Source organism: Ursus americanus, chromosome 18 (assembly GCF_024610735.1).
Source record: "Ursus americanus isolate L20-20 chromosome 18, mUrsAme1.1.p, whole genome shotgun sequence".
Lineage (NCBI taxonomy): Eukaryota > Metazoa > Chordata > Mammalia > Carnivora > Ursidae > Ursus > Ursus americanus.
Window position 1 is genome coordinate 50,972,842 of NC_142144.1, and position 26,620 is coordinate 50,999,461.

The following is a 26,620-nucleotide window of genomic DNA, read 5'->3' on the forward strand; positions in this document are numbered from 1 at the left end:
TGAAGTTTTGTTTGTCACCTTTTTCTGATGTATTTATGTCTCAGACTATTATAGCCCAAAGATTCAATGAAAACTAAGAGTTCAGTATCTCATGAGGAAGTAAAATATGACGATAATTTTAGTGGCTTTTTTTTCCTGTGGGATGTGTTTGGAATATTTGAATAGTATATAGAGGTGTAGAGAAAATTTTGTTTCAGGCGTTGCATCTCAGTATTACCAGACCATAAAGTTTGAGGGAAAACGGTACAACCCCTTATACTTAACCTTGAACTAAGGGAAGTGATGGGAAGCCGTTGAATCATTTTAAATTTCACACACATCCTTTTTTAAACCAGTGTGAATGATGGAGACTGGATTGGGGTGGTGAGACAAGTTCACAGATTAATTCATTCAGAATTTTAGTACTAACGTCACCGGTGCAGGCAGAGCATGGAGCATTGAATAAAGAAGGTAAAGTCTCTGTTGAACTTACATTTTTGTGGGACAGACAATAAATACATGAAATAAGTTAAAATGGAGCATTATGATAGAGACTTGGTAACTAAGTCATGAAAGGCTTTTCTAAGGAGCATGAGATTGGGAGGGAGGGGCCTTCTAGCAGGTTTTTTAGTAGTGTAGAACCAGAGATTGGATTTAAGAGCACTTCAGGGGTAAGGTTGGTGGTTGATTGGCAGTGGGTGTGAAAGGAGGGAGGCCCCTAGGGTGACTCCAGGGTTGGTTTGGTTTGGGAGCAGAGACACAGGGAGGAGAAAGTAAAACGTCTAGGGGAATTAGACTGCAGATACATTGTTTTGACATCAAAAGGGTAAAGGTAAAAGTTAAAGATACAGTCACTGATGTGAAGATAGGACAGTAGGTGAGGTAGTCAAGGGAGAAAGTTTACTGGGAAGAATGCAGAAACTAGAATCCTGAGGGAACTTAATGGAGATGAGAGGTTGCTTTGTAAAGTTAAGGCTGAGAATGAACTATCAGGAGAAAAGAGAGAATATTAAGCTAAACAAGGGGGGAGAGAATTTTTTAAAAATGGCCAGTAGTGTCCTGATATGGAGAAGATCCTGGAAGATACTTGACAGTTGGGCTCCCCCAGGATATTTTAAAGTCAGACAGTAAGGGCTGATGGAGGGGGTTGCAGAATAAAATGTTTAATGTTAAAGTTACACTGTTTTCGAAATCTTTGAAGGGAAGGAGTGAGAATGCAGCAACAGGGATTTGCATGATTAAAAGAGAGGGTTTAGAGTGAAAAAATATGATGGCTTTAATAGTTTCTTTGCAAAACTAGGAAAGATTGGAAATGTGGATAATATGAGTAATTGTAGTAAGGAGATGCTGGATGAGAGAAGGGAGGGGGCACATTTGAAGGAAGAGACTTAAGAGGAAGAAGGAGATGGACATTTCATCCTTTTTAACATTAAAGAGAAGGATGGAGGAGGTTATTTAAAAGTTCTAGGGAGAATTGGGAATTAAGGGAATTCCTTCCTGCTGGCCTCAGTTTCTCTTCTCTCCACCACCTAGTTTAAGGAGGACTGCATATATGGTATAAGGCAGGAAGAAAGGATTGAAAGTTCATGCTGGTGTGGGGAGAAAAGGGCACGCACAATAGGGTAGAGATATTAATGGATGGCTTTGAGATCCCGACTGAGATTGCGTAAAATGAATGCACGTTAGTATCATCTTCCTCCCCTCAGGTCTCAGCAGCAGGGAAGACTAGAGCAGAGAAGGTGGAGTTTTACAGTGATTCTCTGCTGGAGATTTGTGGGAATGGTGCAGCAAAACAATGCCTAGCTTGAGGATATGCACATGAATAGTGTAGTCCCTTGGGGTCTGGGGAGGGGTATTTTAGGATCACGAAGGGAGTAGTGCTTAGAAAGTGGGGTAATGGGAGTAAAGGTGTCAAAGGGTTAGAGGTCTCAGGGAAATCAAGTAAAATATGGAAGAAATATATTTGCATTTAAGATTTAAATATACGTATATTCAAAATAACTTAATTGTCTTTTGTCTGGATTAAATACTTATTTTATTTTCGTAAAGAATGCTTTTGACTTGCCTGATTTTTCTAACAGTCAGGAATACATATCCATGGTAGGGCTGATTTTTTGATGGAGTATTAGTATTAATATATTTTTATTTATATACTAATTATTGGTGAATTTGTTCCCTCTTATTGGTATCTCTTTCAAAAGATCCATCCTACCTTTAATTCTTATGTAATGTTTTGATTTACTTCCAAAAGTAGAAAGTGTAAATGAAGAGATGTATGTGTTGGTTTTTTTTGTTTTGTTTGTTTTTTGCACTGAAGAGCTCATCAGTTTGAACTGAATCTTAGAGAACATTGCCCTCTCTTAACACCTCAGTATGAAAAGAGCTGTCATACAGTCTTGGGTTTTCAACCTTTGGTACCTGGGGAGCTTGGTAAAAACACAGATTCCTGGCTCAATATTGAATCAGTATTGGGGCAGGAGTGGGGGTGGTATAAAATTCTAGAAATACAACCTTAGTTAATGTTTAACAGCAATGTTTGTGATGTTCCTTGAAAACAATTCAGTGGCAAATTTAGCCAAGTTTATTGACTTTTAATAATGCTTTGAATATGCATTATTATTTTCCAACTATAAAAGCAAAAATGTTTAAGATTAAAAATTTGTAGAAGTGGGATTGCTAAATCAAAAATTTGCCTATTTTTAATTGCTGTTATTCATAAAGATAATCTTTCAGAAAGGTGTTGCCAGTTCATTGATCATTGGTAATAATACAATTCTTCATTTCCTTGCCAATGCCGGGCATTATCCCTTAAATGTTTGCAAATCAGATTGTTGATTAAAAGATTTTTAAGTTTTTGGGGCACCTGGGTGGCTCAGTTAAGTGTCTGCCTTGGGCTCAGGTCATGATCTCAGGGTCTTGGGACCGAGCCTCACAGGTTCCCTGCTCAGTGGGGAGTCTGCTTCTCCCTCTGCTCCTCCCCCCATTCATGCTCTCTTTCTCTCTCTCTCAGATAAATAAAATCTTTAAAAAAAAGATTTTTAAGTTCTTTATCAGTAAGATGTGTGGTGCGTGTTTTTACCTGCTTCATCGCCCTTACTTTTGCTGCTCTGGTTAGTGCAGAGTTGAAGTGGTCATAGAGAGGCGGCTCGGAGTGACCCGCCCATCCTCTCTTCACTGTTTCCTTCCTCCCACTTCAGTGATCGGCAGTTGTTTGTATTTCCTTTCTAATTGGTGGTTTTAACCTTTTTTCTACTCTACTGTTTTAATCGATTAAACCGACTCATTTAGAGCTCTTGTCTCGTCAGGGGTCATTTTAGTTTGCAAAGGGTCACTGGAATTTATTACTTTACTGCAGTAAATCACTCTTTATGGAAAGTAAGAATAACTCCCAGAGAAGAACAGCAGATGTCAGTCTTCGTTCGAAAATAAAACATGTATATATTAACAAAGTAAAAGAATAAGAAATATCAGCAATTTAATTTCCTGCCCTTAACTAATGTTAGAATATTAATTTAGGTTCTCATAAGTACAGAGTATAAAGTATTGCATTTTGAGATACCTGGTGAAAGTACATTTATAAGCAACGTGTGGGTTAAGTGTAATTATAACTTGGGTCACCATTTTGCATCCAGCATGTTAGCTCTATTTTTACAAATGATTTTTTTAGGCCGAGGATATCTAAGAAGTGATGTTTTTTGTTTGTTAGAATTATTTGCTAGAGGGGCGCCTCGGTGGCTCAGTCTGTTAAGTGGCTGCTCTTGATTTCAGCTCAGGTCATGATCTCAGGGTCATGGGATTGAGCTCCGCCTGCATCAGGCTCCGCACTCAGTGGGGGGTCTATTTAGGATTCTCTCCTCCCTCTCCCTCTGCTCCTTGCCCTGCGCACTCCCTCTCTTAAATAAATCTTTAAACAAATTGTTCACTCTTATAAATTGTTGTAAGCTGTGTTTGGGGACATCACTCTGACATGTTCACTGTTGAAAATAATATCATGTACAAGTTATGCTTATATGTAAACTCTTTAGGGTGGCATTATCTTTGTTGAATTAAATTTGGAATGTCTACTCTTTATTTGCTAAGTAAGTTAATTAAATCTTTGTGATTCAGGCAGAAAAACAAGTAGAAACCGAGGAGGCAGGAGTAGTGACAACCCCAACAGCATCTGTTAATCTAAAAGTGAGTCCTAAAAGAGGACGACCTGCAGGTAGGATTATTAATGCTTAAATCTCTGGCTTATGATTAATACTCCCATTACAGTGTTGAGCCTCAGATACTTTGGAATAGGTGGATAGATGATTGGTTATGTATTATATATATACAAATTTCAGAGGAGATAAACATGGTTTCTGCTTTGTGTGATGAAGTATTTTAGATTTAAAGTAATTGCTTGGGACATTTGTTTTCATTTTCTGTTTTCTCTTATATTTTCCCCTAATGTAGCAGCACATGAGGCTGTGTGAGGTTAAATTCCATGAATGATGGATATTTTACCTCTCACTGTAGAAAGCCTAAGTTTTCCAAAAGGAAATTACTGCATTCTTTGTCTAGGACCTTTACAGTATGCAGCGCTCTTCAGCATTGCCTATCGAAAGTGTTGTCCTGATTTGGGAAACTGGAAATAGTTTGGAAGGCTATGCCTCTAATATAAAATAGAACAAAGAAAATGAACCAAAATAGAGCCCATGTTTTTCTACCTCATAATAGGATTCTTTGGAAAGGGGCGAAGATCAGTAATACCCAGAGAAGAAAAATCCTGAGATTTGTTTCCGTAATTATTTTGGAATTTAATTTTTTTAATGCATCAAATTAATGGTGTTAGGAAATTCAGTGAATTCTGATACAGATTTTCAAAGATGTGAATGTACAATATACACTTAGTATTGTAATATGTATACAAATATTGAATATAAGTGGTAGTATGCATTACAAAGTTGAATTTTGTGATATTCCTGTTAAGACAACGAGGAAGGAAGCCCTCTCAGCCATACTAAGGAGGGAATGAAAATTACTCTGTTGATATACCACTTCTAAATATTCTGTTGTTGCTCATTTGAATCATTGGAGGATATTATCTTTAAAACTTATTAAGATAATATCTCTAATAAACCACTAATATTCTTAGTATATATCATTTCTAATTTTTGTATGTGAGAATTGCATCTTGAAAGATCTTGAAAGATAGTTACTAATTTTGTTTTTCCCTCTGAATGTTAGCTACAGAAGTGAAGATTCCAAAACCAAGAGGCAGACCCAAAATGGTAAAACAGCCCTGTCCTTCAGAGAGTGACATGTGAGTTTATTTTTAATATATAATTGGTTACACACAATAAGGCATTTGACTTTAAGTATAAATCTCTGTATTTATACCGGTTTTGTTTTATATGATATTTGCTGTTACTATTTTGTGTTTCTAAAAATTATGGGGGAAAACTATTGAAAAGTTTTTTGTTGTATAGAAAGTAAAAATTGAGGGGCACCTGGGCGGCTCAGTCGTTAAACGTCTGCCTTCGGCTCAGGGCGTAATCCCGGGGTCCTGGGATCGAGCCCCATGTCAGGCTCCTCCGCTGGGAGCCTGCTTCTTCCTCTCCCGCTCCCCCTGCTTGTGTTCCCTCTCTCTCTGGCTGTCTCTATCTCTGTCGAATAAATAAATAAATAATCTTAAAAAAAAAAAAAAAGTAAAAATTGATGGGGAATCAAGAAGAATATGATGAGGGGCTCCTGGGTGGCTCAGGCAATTAAATGTCTGACTCTTAATTTCAGCTTAGGTCTTGATCTCGGAGTTCTGAGATCAGGCGCCCCCACTGAGTGCCACATTGGGCCTGGTACCTACTTTACAAAAAATCTGACGTGATCGTCACTTCATTAATCTGAGACGTCGTCTTGGTATATCAGGATATAAAGATATTTAGATAATACAGGGTAAAATCTATAATAGGGAAATTGGGCAATTTATATGTTTAAGGAAGGCTTAGACAAAGTTATTTTATTTTATTTTATTTATTTATTTTAAGATTTTATTTATTTATTTGACAGAGACAGCCAGCAAGAGGGAACACAGGCAGGGGGAGTGGGAGAGGAAGAAGCAGGCTCCCAGTGGAGGAGCCTGATGTGGGGCTCGATCCCAGGACTCTGGAATCACGCCCTAAGGCAGACACCCAACGACTGAGCCACCCAGGTGCCCCCAGACAAAGTATTTTAGAAGCAATTTCCACAAATCTTTTCTAGCTCCTTCAGAATAACTTTTAAAAATACTGCTAAGGGGGAGGGGCCCCCAGGTGGTGCTGTCAGTTAAGCATCTGACTCTTGGTTTCCCCTTAGGTCGTGATCTTGGGTTTGTGAGATCAGATCGGGCCTACAGTCTGGCTCTGCTTTGAGCAAGGAGTCCGTTTAAGACACTCTCTCCCACTCCCCCCTCATTGCCCGCCCATGCTCTTTCAAATAAATAAATCTTAAAAAAAAAAAAATACTAAAGAGTGCCTGATTGGCTCAGTCGGTAGAGCATGTGACTCTTGATCTCAGGGCTGTGAGTTCAAGCCCCGTGTTGAGTATAGAGATTACTTTAAAAGAACTAAAATTATTTTTGTGATGTGAATTTAAAATGTTAAAGTATTTTGGTATAATAACTAATCAACAAAATAATGGGGTTTTTTTCTTGCCACCTTTCTTTTCCAAGATGGATATTGTTTATGTGGCTTTTCTGGGTAGAAACTTCACCAGAAAGGAGAGAATGTATATTTAGACAAAGGGCAAAGCTCTTTTTAGTTATTATGTTTAAAGATTTTATAAAGAAGGCTCAAGCCAAGTAGGTCATTTAAGAGGGGATTTACAGTGTTTTGAATGAAACATTTTTATAGTTCTAGAACACTGAAGCATTGGTACTTTGCAACTAAAATATGTTTTAATAGTTCTAGAACACTGAAGCATTGGTACTTTGCAACTAAAATATGTTTTAAGAGTTTTATTTTACTGCCAAGCTAGCTATTAAAGTATTCTGAAAAATAGTGGCACAGAATTACAACATAGTTCTAACTACCGTAGTGAGATTAAGAAATGAGGTACATGCAGGTGAGTTTTTCCTTTTAAATATACCAGATAGAGGCACCTGGGTAGCTCCGTTGGTTAAGTGTCTGCCTTTGGCTCAGCTCATGATCCAGGCATCCCAGGATCTAGTCCCATATGGGGCTCCCTCCTCAGCAGGGAATCTCCTTCTCCCTGTCCCTCTGCTCCCCCCCCCCCGACCAGTGCACTCTTGTGTGCTCTCTGTCTCCTTCTCTGTCAAATAAACAAAATAAAAACACCAAATAAATCTCACTCATTCCCTGCCAAATCATGGCATCAAGTCTAGGATTTCATGATTATTATAAGGCCCTGATCTGGAGACTAGGAACTGAAAACACGAGTTATTTGCTCCCCTCTCACCCTTTATCACGCACCTAGATCTGGGAAGGGAAGCCATAATAAATAAATGCTCCTATTTGGAAAGGGGAAGATCAAGAGCCATACAGCATTGTTCTGTAAGAAATCTAGAATTCTGGAAAATATTGTGAGGTCTCTCTCTTTTATGTATAAGGAACATTCCCTTGGTTAGGCGCCAGTTTTCCTGATTCTGTCTTGCCTAAACCATTTCTCTGTGTGGCTTTTAGCTAATCCTGTGACAGTTGTCTACTTTTCAGTATCATCCTTAGTTGCATCTGATACTGGTGTTGGGGACCCAAGGTTCCTTTTTTGATATCCAATAATTTCTCTTGATGTGGGGCTTTATTACTTTCAGTAATAATACTTTATAGCGTGTGGGTGTGTTTGTAGCAAGCTGTGTGGTTAAGTCTGTGGCAGTCTGCTTTGGTATTGTTCAAAAACCCTTGAAATACTATCCCCATCTCTTCTGACCTTATCCTGCGCTTCTTAAGTATGTTTAATGATAATAATAATAAACGGCTGCATGGTATTCCACTGTATGTGCAATTCTTAACATCTGTCTCGGGTATGGATATATCCTTTTAAAAACATTGTCATCTGTTCTATACATGTGCAAATTTATTGGTTAGAATACATTGCTGGAAGCAGATTTGCTAGTTCAGAGGGTAATTTGGATTTTTAATGACTGCTCTTAATATGTTATATTTGCTCTTATTTCCATTGAGGGGATATTTGGGGCGAGGAATTGGTATCTCTTAAGAGCCATGGTAATGCTTTCTCTGTTTGAGTTGGTATTCCCATCTCCATGAAATTATCAAAATATTCACATTTGTGAAAATACTGAAGAAAGTTTAAATGATTTTACATGCATGCCTTCTGTCAATTAGAAATTAGTGAAGAAACCCATGTGACATTTGAAAATAAGCATAGCCAATGATGGTTATGTGACAAATTTCTAGAGATTAAAAAGTGAATTTTCTCTCTTCCAATTTAATAATCTCTTAAGGGTTCAAGGAAGCCGTTGTCTGTTAGGTGGTCACTGGATTTGGAACTGAGATACTGGACTAATTATTTGACCTTTTACACCATTTTTTCCTTTGTCAAATGGAATGGGTTGGACAAACAATCTGAAGTCTCTTCCACCTCTCAGATCCGTTGATATAACTGTATAGTTTTTGAAAATCTCAGTGAAATTCCTAGAATGGTAGAAAGATTGATTTCTAAACCACTTGTCCAAGCTTCAAGTTGTATTTTGTTTATGGGATGGCTTTAGTTGAATGTATATACCATGAAAGTAATCATTGCGTAGCACGGGCATCATTTGATTCTCCTGGAGCCTGTCATCGTGCCACAAACCCTCATTTATCTCTGCTGTACAAGTTGGCATAAAGACCATCCAGTACTAATATTAGGCTTACTGAGCAGTTTTGATAGTTTTGACTTAGTGATGTCTGTAAATCCATTGGTGATGGGAATGCTTAGTGTTAGTGAATTTAGCACTGTTAGATATTATGCTTAATTACCATATATTTTACCATTGTATGCATAAGTTGGGAGCCTTTTACCTTACAAAGTATTTCTTTGAATTCTAAAGTGATCATATTTGATCATAAGCAGTTCACTTCTGCAATTGTATTTTTCCCAATCTTTGTACTTTTTAAACCTGTTATTCTTAAAATTACATAGAATATAAGATCCAGGTGTCTCACCCATCTTACATAATTGCTGTACCCCCACACTAAAGAATTATCTTGGCACGTAAGATCATATTAGGTTATTTTTTTTCAGCAAATAAAGAAAATTACAAAAAACTTGGAAAACCAAGGGAAAAATCACTTTATTTCCCAAATGCCACTGTAATTTTTGTATTTTCTAATTTATATGAAAAGGATGTTCTTTTCCTTTTATGATTGGATGGTAAAGACTTTTTATTATATTTTACTAAAAGATACATTAAATTTGTCTTTAAGTAAAAAAATTATTGCTTATTGTTCTCCGAAATACTTGGGAGAGTATGGTTAAAAGACAACTAATAAAAAAAAAAAATAAAAAAAAAAAATAAAAAAAAAAAAGACAACTAATAATGATACCTTAAAAATCATTTTCCATTGCTGTATTCTCTAAAATAGGGTAACCGAAGAAGACAAAAGTAAGAAAAAGGGACAAGAAGAAAAACAACCTAAAAAGCAGCTTAAAAAGGATGAAGACGGCCAGAAGGAAGAAGATAAGCCAAGAAAAGAGCCAGACAAAAAGGAAGGGAAGAAAGAAGTAGAATCCAAAAGAAAAAATTTAGCTAAAACAGGGGTTACATCAACCTCTGATTCTGAAGAGGAAGGAGATGATCAAGAAAGTGAAAAGGTACAGTGTTTATCGAATAAAACATTTGTTCTATTTTTAGTTGCCTATGGAGTTCTTATTTTTTACCTAGTAAGGTTTCAGTATCTGAAAGTATGTGATTAAAAGTAAAACTGAATTTCTCTACCTTTTTTTGTAAGCTTGAACTAGCTGTGTTAAAAAGTGTATCTGAAACTTTTATTGTACATTCTAAATCTGTGTCACCCTTTCACAATTATGTGGAAATCAAATGTTCTATAATAAACTTCCAGTAACCCACCTATCTAGAAAAGTAGAAATTAAGCCAAATGGACTGTGACTAGTGAAGACAGATATAAAAGAGGTGCATTTATACATTTTTATTATTTACTACAATGAAATTCTTAGCACTCTTCAGGCCTATTTAGTGTACATTTTATCAGTGGTATTTTATTTGAATGCCACAGTTTAGGAATTTGATTAAAGCTATACTTCTTTTTGTTTAGAAAAACAAGTATTGTGCATAGCCTTAGAGATCTACAGACCCAGGTTGTGTATCTTATCTTTGTTTTATTTTTATTTTTATTTTTTTTAAAGATTTTATTTATTTATGTGACAGAGAGACAGCCAGCGAGAGAGGGAACACAAGCAGGGGGAGTGGGAGAGGAAGAAGCAGGCTCATAGCGGAGGAGCCTGATGTGGGACTCGATCCCGGAACGCCGGGATCACGCCCTGAGCCGAAGGCAGACGCTTTAACGACTGCGCTACCCAGGCGCCCCAATTTCTTAATAGTTTCTTTAGAAGCCAAAAATTTTTAGTTGGATAGCTTGAGCAGTGGTACTTGTCCCATAGCATAGAGGCAAATAGCCTGACACACATACTTTTATTCCCCGAATCCTCAAGGGCAAGTTCAGTTTAGATAGCAACATGTATAATTCTGAGTTTTGTTTTTGTTTTTTTTTTTAATTAGTGATTTAAGTATCTGTTCCTTAAGAAAATTAGTTGCCTTTTTTCTTCTCAAGATTATAATCCAAAAAGCACTAGTCACTTGATAGTTAACTAAATTCATCCTAATTTTCAAAACAGAAGAGAAAAGGTGGAAGGAACTTTCAGACTCCTCATAGAAGGAATATGCTGAAAGGCCAGCATGAGAAAGAAGCAGCAGATAGAAAACGCAAGCAAGAGGAACAGATGGAAACTGAGCAGTAAGTATTTTTTATTCTAAATTTTGATTTCCTTTTTAAGCTAGCATGAAATTTTTAAATGATAGAATCTCGTTTTCCAGACCATATGAAGCCTTTCAGAGAAGTGAGTTTTCCCAGGTGTTAGAAAAAAATCTTCAGTATATGATGATAATCAGGTTTCAGGCTTCATTATTTGCTGAGTAAGAGGATGAAATTCACTGAGGTAATCACTCTGTGAATTATTTTTAATTTAAACTGGAAGTGCAGATAGGATTTAACTGTTAGTGGCTTTGCTGAAAATGTCCTCATCCTCTACTATTCACTTGTTAAGTATTAAATACAGAAAGAGTGGTGGTAATATGTTGGAGGAGAAGGAATGAAATATCCTTATTTGTCACATACCAGCAGCAGGCCACTCCCAAAAGACCAGCAAACATAACAGAAGCACAGTTGGAAACCCAAGGCGGCCAGTAAACCAAGGCTGACAGGGTTTGCACTAGGTGTGTGCGATATAAACCAAGTTCAAAGCGGATTAAAGTTCAGTATGTACAGACCATGACGAATTTTTCCCCCTTCAATTTTATTCCATAAAGTAATTTTATTAGAAGGAAAATCGCACTGGCGATGATGATTACACTTCATGTGTTTATTACATTTGTTTTCCTAGTTATCTCGAGACTGTCACTTCTGAATTCTTTCTTTGAAAAGCATTTTGTGAAGCATCTTGCATTATTCTAACTAAACTTGGTTTTTTTTGTTAACGGAGGTGATTTTAAACATGGCGTAGGTCACTAAGACAAACTTAGTGATAAGTAGTGAATTCTTTAAGTAATTTTGTACTTTCTCTTTATAAAATACATTTGTGAGCCAAAAGTTTCTCTACAAGTACGGCGTTTGATTATCTGCTTTCTTAGTAGTTTGGAGGATGATTATATAAGCAGTTTCACCTGCTTGAGGGGAGTAATTAAACTTACCTAAAGCTCAGAAATGTTACTCCCTCTATTCTGTTAGACTTTTGACCATTTCTGTAAATTAAAGTTATTTTTTGTTACCTATCCTTTTCTATCCTTTCACTGAAAAGTTGTTGGACTGTTTGTTGCTTTTAACTTTATTGTGCTCCCCAAATTAAGATACAAAATTAGTCATTGCTTAGTACATCTAGCCCAACCCTTCTTCAGTATCTCAGAGTTATCTTTTATGTGTTTCAGTTTCTTTTTGAATGTCCTCCGAATGTAACTTTCTCAAATTCTAATATTTGTGTTTTCTTTCCTTCTCCTGTTATTACAAAACTTTGTACTTGGACAGTTTTGCTCTGTAAAGCATTTCAGATGCAGCTTGTGTGAAATGCATTATGCAAAATAAAGTTTATTGTATTGTATTCCCAGCCAAACAACATGTAATCTACAGTAATAAAAAATATATCTCATTTTGGGCTCAAAGCATTAATCCAGTTACTGAAAAGAGAATACAAGTGGAGCACACAAGAGATGAAGATCTTGAGACAGACTCATTGGACTGAATTCCCCCCTCCCCCCCCTTGATGGAAGAATGTTGCAGATTCTAAATTGAGGACTTCATTAATGGCATTATTACTGTGTTATGATTGTTAAAAAAAAAAAAATTTTCCTGTAAGGTACACACTACATACTAAGGTCGGCCATCATTCCTGTTAAAAGTTTTTTTACCAAGCTTAAGATGAAGCTTTGTGTTTGAAAGTTAGAAGATGGTGGTTGTACATTATTTCATTTAGAAAATATAAAAATTCATTTTGTTTTGAAGCTAGGTGTTAAACTGGAATAGCTCTTATACCCCAGAGAATGGGGCAGTTGTGCCCTTCCCTTGACATTCCTTTGTTGTTTAATTCTTTAGAATCTTAATAATTGTTTTTTTTAATCCTGAGAGATTAAACAGTAGACTTGTTAAGAAAACAAAAATGAAACTGTAACCAAAATTTTAAAATAAAGTTTTTTTTAAAAAAAAAAACCTGATTTTTAGATATTGTTTTGTTCTTGTCTATTTCAGTTGGTTTATAATAGGGCCCGAACTCAAAGCCAAGGTACTAGAAATTAAGAATTCATTTTTAAATGGTTATTTTTGTGATTTGCAATAAAACGGTACCTTTTCTTTTGTGAAATGGTATGTAAATGTTAGTGAATGTCATTTAAGTTTCATATATTGGCCCAAAAACCCCATTTTAATACAATAGTATCATCTTTGAACAATCTGTTTAACCTAGAAACTTAAGCCTTCCAATTATCTACCCTTTTGGAGATGTGGGAAAAATTAGTTTTTGACATGCTTTTAAAAATAATTGTGATGTAGAACTCATGTTTATAGGCATTTTTTTCCCACTGTGGTCTGTTTGTCCATTGATCCTGAAACTGGGCCTTTAAACAACACTATTTACTGATGGAAAAGAATTTCACCATGACAAGTGTTAAAATTATTTGTGATGCCACTGAGAAATTAGATTTTAGCATGTTAATTTTTACATGTGTTTTTATTTATATTTATAGTAACTAATACTAATGTGGCATTCCAGAGTTCCATGAATTAACAGTCAGTTCCTTATGATCTAGGCTGTTGACTTTCTATCTTAAAAAATTTTTTAGTTTTTACATAAGGGATTGTGGGCATTTGGTAATCAGTCACAAAGTTCCAATGTTTTGAAATATCTGTGTTAACATTTGATAGGCAGAATAAAGATGAAGGAAAGAAGCCAGAAGTTAAGAAAGTGGAGAAGAAGCGAGGTTAGTTATTTCACTTTCTAAGATTACCTAGAAAGGAAATTATACACTTAATTTTTCATGTATAGGTTTTAAAATCAGTCATTTTATGTTCTTAAATCCTACAAAAGTGCTTTTCAAATCCCTAATGGATTCTATAGACATTATATTTTAATATAAAATCAGGTGCACTTGCTAAGGACTCATGCTTACTGTCTTATTGGTTATTATCTAATGGTCACATTTTTGTAACATTGCCGAAAGCTAGACATTCTCCCGTTTTTGACACATCTCATAGTTTCGGATAGAGTTTCTATTTCTGGTTCCATGTGTACAGTGAAATAGCTGTTTAAGGACTGGAACAGAGGAGTTTATTAACGGGATACAGCCTGCTTATTTTAGAAACCGATACAGCTAGATGGTGATTGTTTTCGTCAAATGATGAATGTTGCTTTCCTAAATATTTAAAATGGCAAATAATTTCTTAGTGAACTAGGCAGATTATGAAGAACATTTTTAAAAATTCAGATCTTGTCATTGTGCTTTGCTTATTAGATTTATACAGAAATACTGGTTTTGGAAAAACTATTTACTGTGTTTCAAATTTTAATTTATAGAAACATCAATGGATTCTCGACTTCAAAGGATACATGCTGAAATTAAAAATTCACTCAAAATTGATAATCTTGTAAGTCTTTAATACCTCATTTAAAAATATAGTACTTTTATAGCTTCGTATTTTATTTTTTCATGTTTTATAGTACGTGTAAATTTAAGAGAAATGGGACTATTACTGGTTCTTTTGTACTGCCTTGTTTGAGATTTTAAAAGTCATCTTTCGGAACAGATCCTATAGGTTGTGGTAATTAACAGTTATGAAATTACTGTTTTGTCATGAAGGATGTGAACAGATGTATTGAGGCCTTGGACGAACTCGCTTCACTTCAGGTCACAATGCAGCAAGCTCAGAAGCACACAGAGATGATCACGACACTGAAAAAAGTAAGTGATCTTGAGTCGTGCAGATTTTTTTAAATTTTCTCATCACCACTTCATAAAGAAGTAACATTTTAAAAATCAGGGAAGAGAATTGAGAGTGTGTATTTTGTTTTCTCAGATTCGGCGATTCAAAGTTAGTCAGGTTATCATGGAAAAGTCTACGATGTTGTATAACAAGTTTAAGAATATGTTTTTGGTTGGTGAAGGGGATTCTGTGATCACACAAGTGCTGAATAAATCTCTTGCCGAACAAAGACAGCATGAGGAAGCAAATAAAACCAAAGATCAAGGGAAGAAAGGGCCAAACAAAAAGCTAGAAAAGGAACAAACAGGTATGTGGTAATAAGTTGTTTGCTGGGACTGCTTTTAAAAAATGGCTTTGATATATAATTTCATTAATACTTTCAGGTTTCATAAAGCACTCAGAAAAACAGAAGCTAAGGTTGAGCGTTTGTGTTTAAATCACGGTTATAATCAAGCTTAAATTAGCAGTTGCTGTTCCCTTTTCACTTAAATTAGGAATAATTTGACACAACAGTAGACAAGAAAGGAACTTCCTGTGTCCCCATCAGTCAGCTTCTGTAGTTTTCAGTACATGATCGTTATTCTGTTTTACCCTCATCTGAAGCAAATTCCAGATATGCTGTTTCAACAACAAATATTTTAGGATGTATCCGTGATGGATTCTTAAATAGAAGCATAGTATCATTCAGTATCGGTTCCCCAATTCCATGTTATTAAGTGTCTTAGGAGTTAGGTATTTTATTTATTAGGGAATGATGATATAGGTCTCAAGAGATTTCTTAGAAATAAGATTTACAGGGATGCCCTCCTCATTTATTTAGGTAGGACACAAAATCATGTTAATTATGAATAGTACTTCTGACACTTTGTTGTAAAAGACCAAGGAAAAATACAAAATTTTACTGTGATGCACATTTTTATAAGAAATGGAATGATAAGATTAAAAATCCCCCCCTTTCGGCACCTGGGTGGCTCGGTTGAGCGTCCGACTGTTGATTTTGGCTCAGGTCGTTATCTCAGGGTTGTGAGATTAAGCCCGGTGTCTGCTTGAGATTCTCTCTTGTCTTCCTCTGCACCCCCCCACTTGTGCACACACACTCTCCCAAATAAATAAAATCTTTAAACATCCCCCCGTGCTTGTACCCATAGATGTATATATAGTAACCCTGCTATTAGTGGGTCTCATCTACAGTGTAATTACAATACGGTGTATTAAGTATTAGAAACTTTAGGGCCATGATTTAGTTTTTTATTTTATTTTGGCTCTTTAGAGGACATCTTAAAGTATTAGAAGCTCTAACGGTTTTTCCATTGGAACCTTTTGAAAGGTTCAAAGACTCTAAATGGAGGATCTGATGCTCAAGACAGTAACCAGCCACAGCATAACGGAGACAGCAGTGAAGAAAGCAAAGACAGCCACGAGGCCAGCAGTAAGAAAAAGTGAGGACATGTTTTAATGGGTCATGTATATTTTTAATTTTTAAATCACATTGCTGTTCCAAGGTTATTTATATAAGGATATTCTGATCACTCAATTCCTGAACTCAGGAAGCAAGATAGAAATCAAAAAGGCAAAAAACAAAAAACTTTGTAATTTACAATTAACTTGCCTGTATTCAAAGGGAATAGAGCTAGATAGTAGGAATCTAGCTTAAAATATTCTTCTTTGGAGTGCTTTCACTGATACAGCTTTAATAGGGACCTTACATTTGTCATTTCTTGCATTGTGACAGGGTAATACAAAAGTGAGATCTAGAATCACAGGCTATTTTGTATGATAGCCTCTAAACAGTTGTTCAACTGTAGTTATCCGAGTCTTGGTTCTGCACATTTGAAGGACTTGGAATGGAGCATCCCTTCTAATTCTGAAATCCAGGGAAATCTTCTCTGTGTCTATGTCATCCCCTCTCTTTATTAAGGTTTGTAATATGTTGGTATTACAGATACAGCCTTTTCACGTGTTTATTAAAGAGAATTCATTTTAAAGCTGGAAATGGTGGAAAGGGCCTGGCCCATGATGCTTCCCTGAGTTAGTTTGCTTGATCTGAATATTACTTTAGGAAGAAGATACAACACAGTAAAATAAAACTTTGAACAAAAAGAAGTCAAGATTATTTTTAAAAATATTTTGATGATCTTAAAAACAATGCAGGATTTATTAATGTGTTTTCTGACCCCCATGAAAGAGAAAAGCCCCTAATCCCAGTTGACACGTCTTTCTTTCCTTCCTTTAGGCCATCCAGTGAAGAGAGAGAGACTGAAATATCTCTGAAGGATTCTACACTAGATAATTAGGTTGACATACCTGGAAATATAAAGAACATTTGAGAAGTTTGTAATGGTTTTCATTTGAAATATTTAGACTGCTGAAAGTTTTAAATTTTTATAAGCATAGGTTTTGATGTTGAAAACTTGTTTCAAGGGAGAAAATCCCTTTATATTTGTTTAAAAGTAATTAAACATTATTGCTAATTGTACTTGTGCAGTATTAACAGCTACATTATTCAGTAAATGTGAGGGGAAATCCATTTAGGAAATGTTAAACTGCTTTTCCAGACATTTGGTTGTAGCATAATTTCAATTAGTGTGTGTACGTTAATGTGTAATTGATAGTAGAAAAAAGTTACATTTTTAAAACTGCTACTTGTATAAACCTTTCCTCTTTTCCCAGATAATGTGGGTTTTGTGCATAGTTTTTACAAACCTTGGATTTACCGGACTGTCTTTTCACTGTTTGTGGGTTTTGTAGAAGTTATGCATTTTTATGGTAGATAAAATGTTACTTCTATACAAGTACTCACTCCTTTTATCAAAAGTTAATTTTAATCTCACAGTCTACATTGTGCTACATTATCCTGCTGCTTTGTAACAATTTGTGGTCCGTATGCCTTTTTGTATGACAACTAGATATCCAACTGACAATTCTACAAGGTACAAAGTCATGTTAACTTTTGAAGGTAATTTAGTTTTGTGGCTGGGAATTCAGTGAAGTCACATGCCTTTCCTACAGAAAGCCCACGAGGTATGTTTAGGAGCGAATCTGGCTTTAGCTAAGTTCAATCACTTAAGATACTTTACAGGCACTAGTAGCTGAAACTAAAAACTAAATGATAAAAGTTTATTTTTCAGAACTGTCTCGCGTTTCTGAATTTTTAAAAAAGTCACACTCATTAAGGAAGTCACTAAGTATTTTTTTAATTGGGAAAAAAAATTCCATGATTCTTACGCAGTAAATAGTAGAAGTAAATGCTATATAAGAAAACTAACCTATTTGAAAACATGGCTGTATCAGAAGGGGATTATTAGAGATCCTCTATGTGACGGAATTGTAAGGAGTAGAAATGTATGTTGCTCCGAGGCAGTTAGGTAAGTAAAGGAGTACTTTGATAGTCTGTATATTCACATATATGGACTAAATCAGGGTAAACCAAGGTTAACGAAATTTAAGGGTAACCTACCAGATAGCATTTCTAAGATATTTTGATTATTAGGTCAGTTGGTGGTTTTCAGTAGCTAAAAGACACTTCTAATGTTTTGAAACTATGAATACGGAGAAAAGGCTTAATACCAGTGTTTGCATGTGACATGCATTGTTATGTTTTGACCTCTCAGGTAATGGTTTTCATCTATAAATGAAAAGTTAGAATTATTTCAATAATTGGGAGTTTTACTTTTTGAGAGGTCTTACAATGGAACTAGGACCCACTGTTTTGAGGGAACTATTGATATTACATTATATCTGGTCCTTAACACAATTTAAATTTGGACAGATTTATTCTAGTTAAGCCATAAGTGTCAACATTGTAAACCTGTTTTGATTAAAGGATTTTTTCTATCAAACTGTACTAGTAAATTAATTCTTTGCTATTTACAAAAGTGTTTTTGGAATTCTGGATTTGCTTCCAAGGTAGTAATTTCTTGATTAACTTGGTACAGAGATGGTGTTGTCCGGGGAGATAGGGTAACTAAGACTAGTACGCTCAAAGTTATTTTTTGTTCACCCTCTTTTATTCTGTGACCCAACACGTCAAAATAGCTTTACTGAGAAACCACAGAATATTCAACTTCAGTACAGCAGCATTCTGATCGTTGATGTATGTATGTTTGGGCTGGCCTTGCTCGAAACAGATGATTAATACAGTGCGGAAATATAACTGGCCTATTTTCTGTTGGTCATAAGCTGATTCACAGGTAACTACCACTCTCCGAACTCTTAAAAAAGTCACAAGTACTAAGAACTTTCAGGAGCATTTGCTCCATTTAAATTGTGTTAAGACAATTTAAACGAGAGAGCTAGCAAGAGAAAAAAAAAGTTTTCTTCTTTTGTGGGGGCATATATAAGAGAAAACCACCTATTTTGTGCTTTTTAAACCACTGGCTAACATTTAAAAGAGTAAGTTATGCATGGCCCTGCAGAATGAATTGATGGAAGCTTTCTTAGCTGCTCTGGAGACATTTCAGAGGTATCATCTGAACAATGTATAAACAACTTGACAATCTTAATTAGACCTTCTGCCATTACATCCTGTGGTTTCAAATAGGATGATCTTTTTTACCCAGTTTTACCGGCACACACTTACCTGATTGAAGATGTCAGGTCAAGATGCCGTCTGCCAACTAATCCTACATAAGAGCAAAGGCTTTTACAAGGCTCTGTGAGGGCTTCACTAACACCTTATTTTGTCCCATTGATCAGAGAAACGATGATCTAGTGGAAATAGCAAACCCATAATTACAAACCTTAAGAAATGAAGCTGCTATATAGGTAGAAATGTTTTCATATTTGTGCTATGAAATTCTTTAACCTTAGAGATAATTATGCTTACAGGATACCAAAGACTGAAAAAGATATTTAAAGAAACCTAGATATTGCTTTTCTAAATGTGATTTTTGTGCATATTCATTATATAAAAATCTCATTGCTAACTACAGAAGACACTGATTAATAAGTTCATTACCATATTTGCTTTTCATTAGATAAAATGATACACATAATTTAGGTCATGTTTAATATTGAAATTTACAGCTATAAAAATCCCTAATTCAGGACCTCTTTTAGGCCTGTTTCAACCTTGGAGGTCTTTTGACCTGAATTTGGTGGGACAACTGTATAACTGATAAACTTAATTAATACATGGGCAAATTCTGGGAGTAACGAGGTTATTAGCCTTTCTTCCTCTAGATTTCATGAGGGGAAATGATGACACATATTTGAGCCTTTGTAACTTTGGTGGAAAAGTTACCCTCGAGAACGAACCAGCAGGGTAAGATTCTTGATAAAATAAGGGGCGCCAGGGTGGCTCAGTCCGTTAAGGGTCTGCCTTCAGTTCAAGTTATTATTTTAGGGTCCTGAGATTGAGCCTGCATCTGCTCCTTGCTCTCCGGGAGCCTGCTTCTCCCTCTCCCTGCTGCTCCCCCTGCTTGTGCTCTGACAAATAAAATCTTTAAATTAAAAAAAAAAATTCACTAGCAGTAATAATTTGACAGTCTTTGTCCACTGAAATGAACTGACCACACACGGACTAATGCTTCTGTTAGGACAGTACAGTGCACGTTTTGGAATGCACTGTTTTGAGAGTATGAAATGGAAATGATAAAAGTACACACCTGAAACAATTTAAATAATTTGGAGAGAAAAAGGAATAAAAAGACCCTTGCATACTAATGCAAGACCTACAAGGAATGCAGTTTAAAAATAAAGGAGACAGGGGCACCTGGGTGGCTCTGTCCGTTGAGTGTCCAATTCTTGATTTTGGCTCAGGTCATGACCTCAGGGTCATGGGATTGCATTCTGTTGGGATCCAAGTCGGCTTGGGATTCTCTCCCTCTGCCCCTCTCCCACACACGCACTCGCGCTCTAAATAAAATCTTTTAAAAAAGACAATCATTTTTACCTGTGGAACTTAAGGAATTGGGTAAACATGGTTTTCTAGCAGAATTTTTAATCTCTTCAATTTAGTATCATTAGAAACATGAAAGTAAAAATTTAGATGGTAACATAAGCCTCTCATTATACTGATCCTCTGGTGTATTTACTGAATCCGTGAATGAGACCATCACTACACATACCAGAAACAGGTGCTTGTCCTCTGCACACCAATCAACTTAATTGGATATGTAGTATTTAAGTCCATAAAACATTTCACTGCCAATCTTTTAAACATACAGGCTTAAAGGCTTCATCAGTTTTTAATTTGTATGATAAATGTTCTTAGCCATCCAGGGAATGTGCAACTCAGGTGAATTTAAATAGCTAACCTAGGAGAGAGAGAGAGTAGACTTTAACACATTTAAAAGGAACTATTTTACAGCATTCTTAGAAGTCTTAAAAATGAATTTTCCACCAAAAAAGTTTTTGGGAAAACATTTCAATATAGACAGCTATAATTTTCTGTGATGATCTAGACTTTGGAATTCATCTAAGGTGTCCTTTTGCCCAGAATGAGAGAAGCGAATAGAGTTGTCAGGATGAGGGGGGCCAGAGGAATGAAGAGCGGGACCAGAAAAACATTTTTGCATATGGAATACTGGGCATTACTGCGCCAGAATAAGTGAACCAAGCTAGCAATCCACAGGACCTTGACTTCCCCTGTCCCAGTGGTCAGATTACATAAAATCTATTTTTTTTTCTTTTTAAGATTTTAAATAATGTCTACACCCAATGTGGGGCTCAAACTTAAAACCCTGAGATTAAGAGTTGCATGTCTACCGACTGAGCCAGCCAGGTGACCCAAAATCTATTTTTTTTCTATTTTTTTTTAAAGATTTTATTTATCTATTTGACAGAGACAGAGACAGCCAGCGAGAGAGGGAACACAAGCAGGGGGAGTGGGAGAGGAAGAAGCAGGCTCCTAGCAGAGGAGCCTGATGTGGGGCTCGATCCCAGAACGCCGGGATCACGCCCTGAGCTGAAGGCAGACGCTTAACTGCTGTGCCACCCAGGCGCCCCCCAGAATCTATTTTCTTAATCATAATATTAAACAGAAAAAGTTCTCATCAAGAAATGAATCTTCAATTTAAATGTTACTTTTTTGAAGGTATGAGTATATACTGAAGATCCTTCTGTATTCCTTATTCATGTAGTGAGTCTCATTAAAATTAGTATGCCCGCTAGTTTCTACCAAGACCAAAACCTAGTATCACAAGAGTCCACCATGGGATCTGATTATGGAATAGCTATTTTTTTTTTTTAAGATTTTATTTATTTATTTGAGAGAGAGCACTGAGGGAGAATGAGAGGGAAAAGCAGACTTCCCGCTGCGCAGGGAGCCTGATGTGGGGCTCAATCCCAGGACCCTGAGATCATGTCCTGAGCCAAAGGCAGACGCTTAACTGAGCCACCCAGGCGCCCCTAGAATAGCTATTCTTAATACTGTATTTGTTAAGTCTACTTTTATTTTTCTCCCTCATTTTTATATTTGAAGGATCTTCACCTTGGAAGCTTCATGGTACAAGGTGTAGCTCTCACATTCTTCAAAGACTTCAAAACACTTCCACCACTTGATGTAGCATTAACTGAATTTTTCTAATTTACAGATTAGCAAAAAGTACTCTGGACACAGAAGGAACAGGCAAGCCACAAACTGGCCAAAAATCAGAATACTTGAATCTGACAGGATTTGTATTCAAAAAATATAAAGCACTCCTACAACTTAAGATAAACACACTTAAAAATGGGCAAACCCAGTAAATAAAAACCCTATTTTGAAATAAATACTAAAATAATATATTTCTAAACACAAGTTACTTTATAAGAAAACCTGTAGTTAAAAAAAAAACACAAAAAACCCCTGTGATGTCAACTTTTACATGGGTGTGGGTGACTGATTATTTCAGGCGGATCCTGTTCCTCAGTGGCATGTTCTGGAAATAAAGTAACCATCCGAGAGGATGGATGTACACAGGGTACATTTTTTGTTATTATTAATTAAAGGTTCCAGGATCAACATAAGGATAAGCGAGGAATTCTCCTAGTTTGTTGCCTTCTGAATCATAGTGGAGCATCCGAAAGCAAACATCACAAAAGAAACATGGGTCCTCTGGCGCAAAACTGTCATTGTTTGTCACCCATCTGTAATTTAAAAAAAAAAAAAAAAAGATGTACTTCATTACAATCAACTTTCTTAAGCTTTAACATGTTATGACCTGTAGTAATGTGTAAACATAACATTCCCACCATTGCCTTATCATCCTATCTTAATACACCGTAATCCTTCATACAATCTGTATATATATAGATACAGACATACCACTACCAATACTCTGCAAGGCAAAAGGGCAACAGAGACCCTACAGAATGCTGTTTCTCTGAAAGACTTCTTAAAGGTAAGTAGAGAAAAATATAAATCCATATGTGAAAGCATCCTACACTTCTGATATGACTTAGCTATTCTCCAAGTAACTGTTAAACGTAATAGGTCATCTTGAAAAACTAATATATTAGATGCTACAGACCTGATGAACTTTTGTGTAACTTATCTTTTTAACTGGTAAATTAGTCCTGGCTAATTTGAAAACTCCAGGTGTTTTATCTAGAATTCAGGATAAAATGTTATAGAGTGTATACAAATGGGAATATGGGCAAGATTCCATTGATACTTTGTTTTCTGGCCTGAGACTTTACTAGTCGTGGGAAGATGAAAGACTGTTTTTCAGTCTGTTTCAATCTGCATCTCATGGTCTATTTTAACATTCCCTGATTTCCAATTTGATAACTGATTTATCATTTAGAAAAGCCTATTTGGGGGGAGAGGGAGAACCCCCCCAAAAATCTGATACACAATTATTCTCTTTTCCTCTGAATTTTTTGACTCTAACCCACAGTTAAAAAACTAAACGTGAAGTATCACATAAAAATTTTATGAAACCATATTTTGACCTCACTGTATATATTGAATGCTGTGTTATTTCTTCATGGAGGAGGAGCCGTCGATGACGCGGATTTAGTAAACTGCAGAGACAGCATGGCTCCCTGATGACACTGAGAACTGACTCATCCAAAGTCTGACCCGGCTCTGGACTTCCACTATACAGGATTCATTTCCTTACTGTTTAAATGTAACCTCCTAATTCGCAGCACTTACCTACCAGATAAAACCATTCCTATTTACACCCCCAAAGTGTAAGTCCTCAGATTCAAATTCAAAATAGGAAACACTGAAATACCAAAAATCGAAGTACTTGACTATTGAAAACCAGCAATTCTTGAAGGAAGAAATATGTATCACTCACCTGGCTGTGTACATTTTACAAACAAAACATTTTCTGGTCCACAGCCAGTGCTTCTTGATAAGAAGGGGATAAAGTGTCCTATCCAAGCAGTCATCACAATGTGCAAGCCTTTTGAACATGAGAAGTAAACGAAGATATTAAAATGCAAATTGTTGTGCTCTCTAAAGAAATGTATCTGTGCCTCAACATTACGAACATAGTAGGCATTTTTTTCCTCATAAAAGACTTTGGGTCTGACCAAATTGTGTTCTACAAAAACACTCCTAAAGATCATTTGTGCTTAAACAATGTTTTCTTTCCTATAAACTTCCCGAAGCATTTTACGGTCATGTGCTCTGGGACTCTCAGGGAGATCTTGAATGTCTTCTATCAGAGAGCCCTTGCTTTACCCAACACTTAATACCTTTTTATGAAACACAGTTTGAGGAGCTATTTTATCTAGTTGGTTACTGTCCTCTTTATTAAAATCTAACTCGGACTCCCGGTATAATGTGAACTGACAGAGGACTTTCGTTTTAGGTATCAGAATTAGTAAACTGTAAGTGGAAGTCAGTCTCCACTATGCCACGAAACAGCTGACTGGCTGTGAGTAAATCCCTTGACCACGCTGGACCTTCAATTCTTCATCCAAAAAATGAAGGTCCCGGGCCATTTTAAAATTTGATTCTTCCTTTTTGTCTTTTAGTAAGAAAGCATAGCAATATATCAACTTCATATCAGAAAATGATTAATAAACTTCTAAGAGTTTACCAACTATTAGACTATGGAATGGTACCGAATGACTAAATCCACCTAAACGATAAAAATGACTTGTAGTCCACGGGCGCCTGGGTGGCTCAGTCAAGCATCTGCCTTTGGCTCAGGTCATGATCTCAGAGTCCTGGGATCGAGCCCCACATCGGGCTCCTTGCTCAGTGGGGAGTCTGCTTCTCCCTCTGCCTCTCTCAAATAAATAAAATCTTTTTTACAAAAATGACTTGTAGTCTAAATTACATTTACAAATTCTTTAAAGGGCTCCCGCCTGACTCAGTCAGTAGAGCATGCGACTCTTGGTCTCGGGGGTTGTGGGCTCAAGCCCCACATTGGAGGTAGGGCCTGCTTAAAAGTAAAATCTTAAAAAAAAAAAAAAAAAGTGAAATTAAAAAATCTTAAAAAAACTAAAACTAAAAATTCCTTAGGAACATCCCACGCTGCAAATGTTTAATAAGCTATGAGCTGTTTTCCCACATTGCCTTGAGTTTAAAGACTGATGTTACTGCACAGTGAGAACATTCAACTAAAATCAGAGGAAAGTGGATTGTCTTCCATCTCATGCTAAGTCCCAAGCACATCCCCCCCAGTGAAAGAGCGGGCAGCATAGCTTATATAAAATGTAACACATTAGCAAATGTATATAATTTTACAAATGTATATAATTCCTACAAAACGAGGGTTTCTGAGCTCTCCTGGCCCCCCGGCCCTTTGCTTCAGCCAATCTTCTTCCCTAAAGGCCACTGTTATGTATGCTTAATTGCTTTTAAATTTACCTCCTCGACATCCCTCTACAGAGCCCAAATAACTTCGGTTAAATATTTAATGTTCACATGATGCCAAGTTAACATCACTACTTACACCTGAACTCCACGGCTGACTGTAGGTTGCTTTTGTTGTGTACCACGTGGTGGTCACGCTACGAGCCAGGAGCGGCCTGCTAGCGGCTTCTCCCAGGTCCGCATGTGCTTAGGTTGCAGCGCACCTGTCGCTAAGTCAGTTCCGTGCTTCCTGACAATGAGGACCGTGCTCTCCGTGTGTTTATGCACCAGTGGGAGGCCTGGCAGTTCTAGACATCCTTCCTTACTTCTCCACTGGGCTCTAGTCTGGGGACGAAGCTGTTCTCTAGGTCGGCTAGACGGCCATCATGCTGGCATTTCCCTTTCCCCACATTATCTCTTCTGCTTTGCATTCATGTTTTTCTTTTTATTTTTTTTTAACATTTTATTTGTCAGAGAGAGCACAAGCAGGGGGAGCGGCAGGCAGAGGGAGAAGCAGGCTCCCCGCTGAGCAGGGAGCCCAATGCTGATGTGGGACTCGATCCGAGGACCCTGGTATCATGACCTGAGCCGAAGGCAGCCGCTTAACCAACTGAGCCCCTAGGCGCCGCTGCATTCATGTTTTTCTATTTCAAGGTTTACTAAAGAGAGTGTGAAGTACTTCCTCCGGGAGCTTACTGAGAATGAGTGCATGGCCAGGCAAATTTTGGAGACTGGTCACTAAGATCCCAGAAAAGTGGAAACAGGGACTTTCTGAAGGCAACAGTTACTATTACTGGTATAATAAAAAGCATGGGTGTACCACTGCTCCACAAAACAACATAAAAACGGCCTCTCAAAATTAAAGCAGGGATGGAGCAGGGCTTATTCCTATATATTGATCATTCGCAAACTGCGATTTTCTAAATAAGGAAATGAACAGCCTTTTCCTGAGAAAGAGATACAAGCTATACAAAATTATAACAAAATCTTATTTTAAACTAGTCCTTCTCACTTTATACTTGGGGAAAGCATTAAGACTTAAATTTGTCAAATATTAGAACTACTCTTTTCTTCCCCCAGTTCCCTTTGATCGCCTTAAAATTCTGGCAAAGAGACAAGAAACCGAGACACATAGCTGCAAATTTGCTAGGCGAAGGCGCTACAAGATATTCAAAGTGACCTACGAAGTGGATGAAGTGGGCGGCTACCCTGCCTATGTACAAATGGAGACGCTTAT

General features: G+C 36.6%; 2 protein-coding genes across 6 annotated transcripts in view; one reads left to right on the top strand and one right to left on the bottom strand.

Moving 5' to 3' along the window:
* Positions 1–20,103, top strand: part of PSIP1 (PC4 and SRSF1 interacting protein 1) — a 40,266-nt gene extending 20,163 nt beyond the window's left edge. Inside the window, exons 7-16 of one of the 3 annotated variants that reach the window (XM_045780659.2) lie at positions 4,087–4,183; positions 5,194–5,269; positions 9,525–9,753; positions 10,795–10,913; positions 13,587–13,642; positions 14,236–14,306; positions 14,519–14,620; positions 14,736–14,949; positions 15,970–16,081; positions 16,876–20,103. In XM_045780659.2, the coding sequence (XP_045636615.1) occupies positions 4,087–4,183; positions 5,194–5,269; positions 9,525–9,753; positions 10,795–10,913; positions 13,587–13,642; positions 14,236–14,306; positions 14,519–14,620; positions 14,736–14,949; positions 15,970–16,081; positions 16,876–16,936 (1,137 nt within the window). In that variant the 3' untranslated portion in view covers positions 16,937–20,103. The other 2 variants (XM_045780660.2, XM_045780661.2) reach the window with 2 other exon arrangements.
* A 1,267-nt stretch (positions 20,104–21,370) lies between these two features.
* Positions 21,371–26,620, bottom strand: part of SNAPC3 (small nuclear RNA activating complex polypeptide 3) — a 37,859-nt gene continuing 32,609 nt past the window's right edge. For all 3 annotated transcript variants that reach the window (XM_087869629.1, XM_045780663.2, XM_045780664.2), the window contains 2 exons: positions 23,873–23,980; positions 21,371–22,712 (listed from right to left, as the gene is read on the bottom strand). In XM_087869629.1, the coding sequence (XP_087725755.1) occupies positions 22,565–22,712; positions 23,873–23,980 (256 nt within the window). In that variant the 3' untranslated portion in view covers positions 21,371–22,564. The remainder of the gene's footprint in view (positions 22,713–23,872; positions 23,981–26,620) is intronic.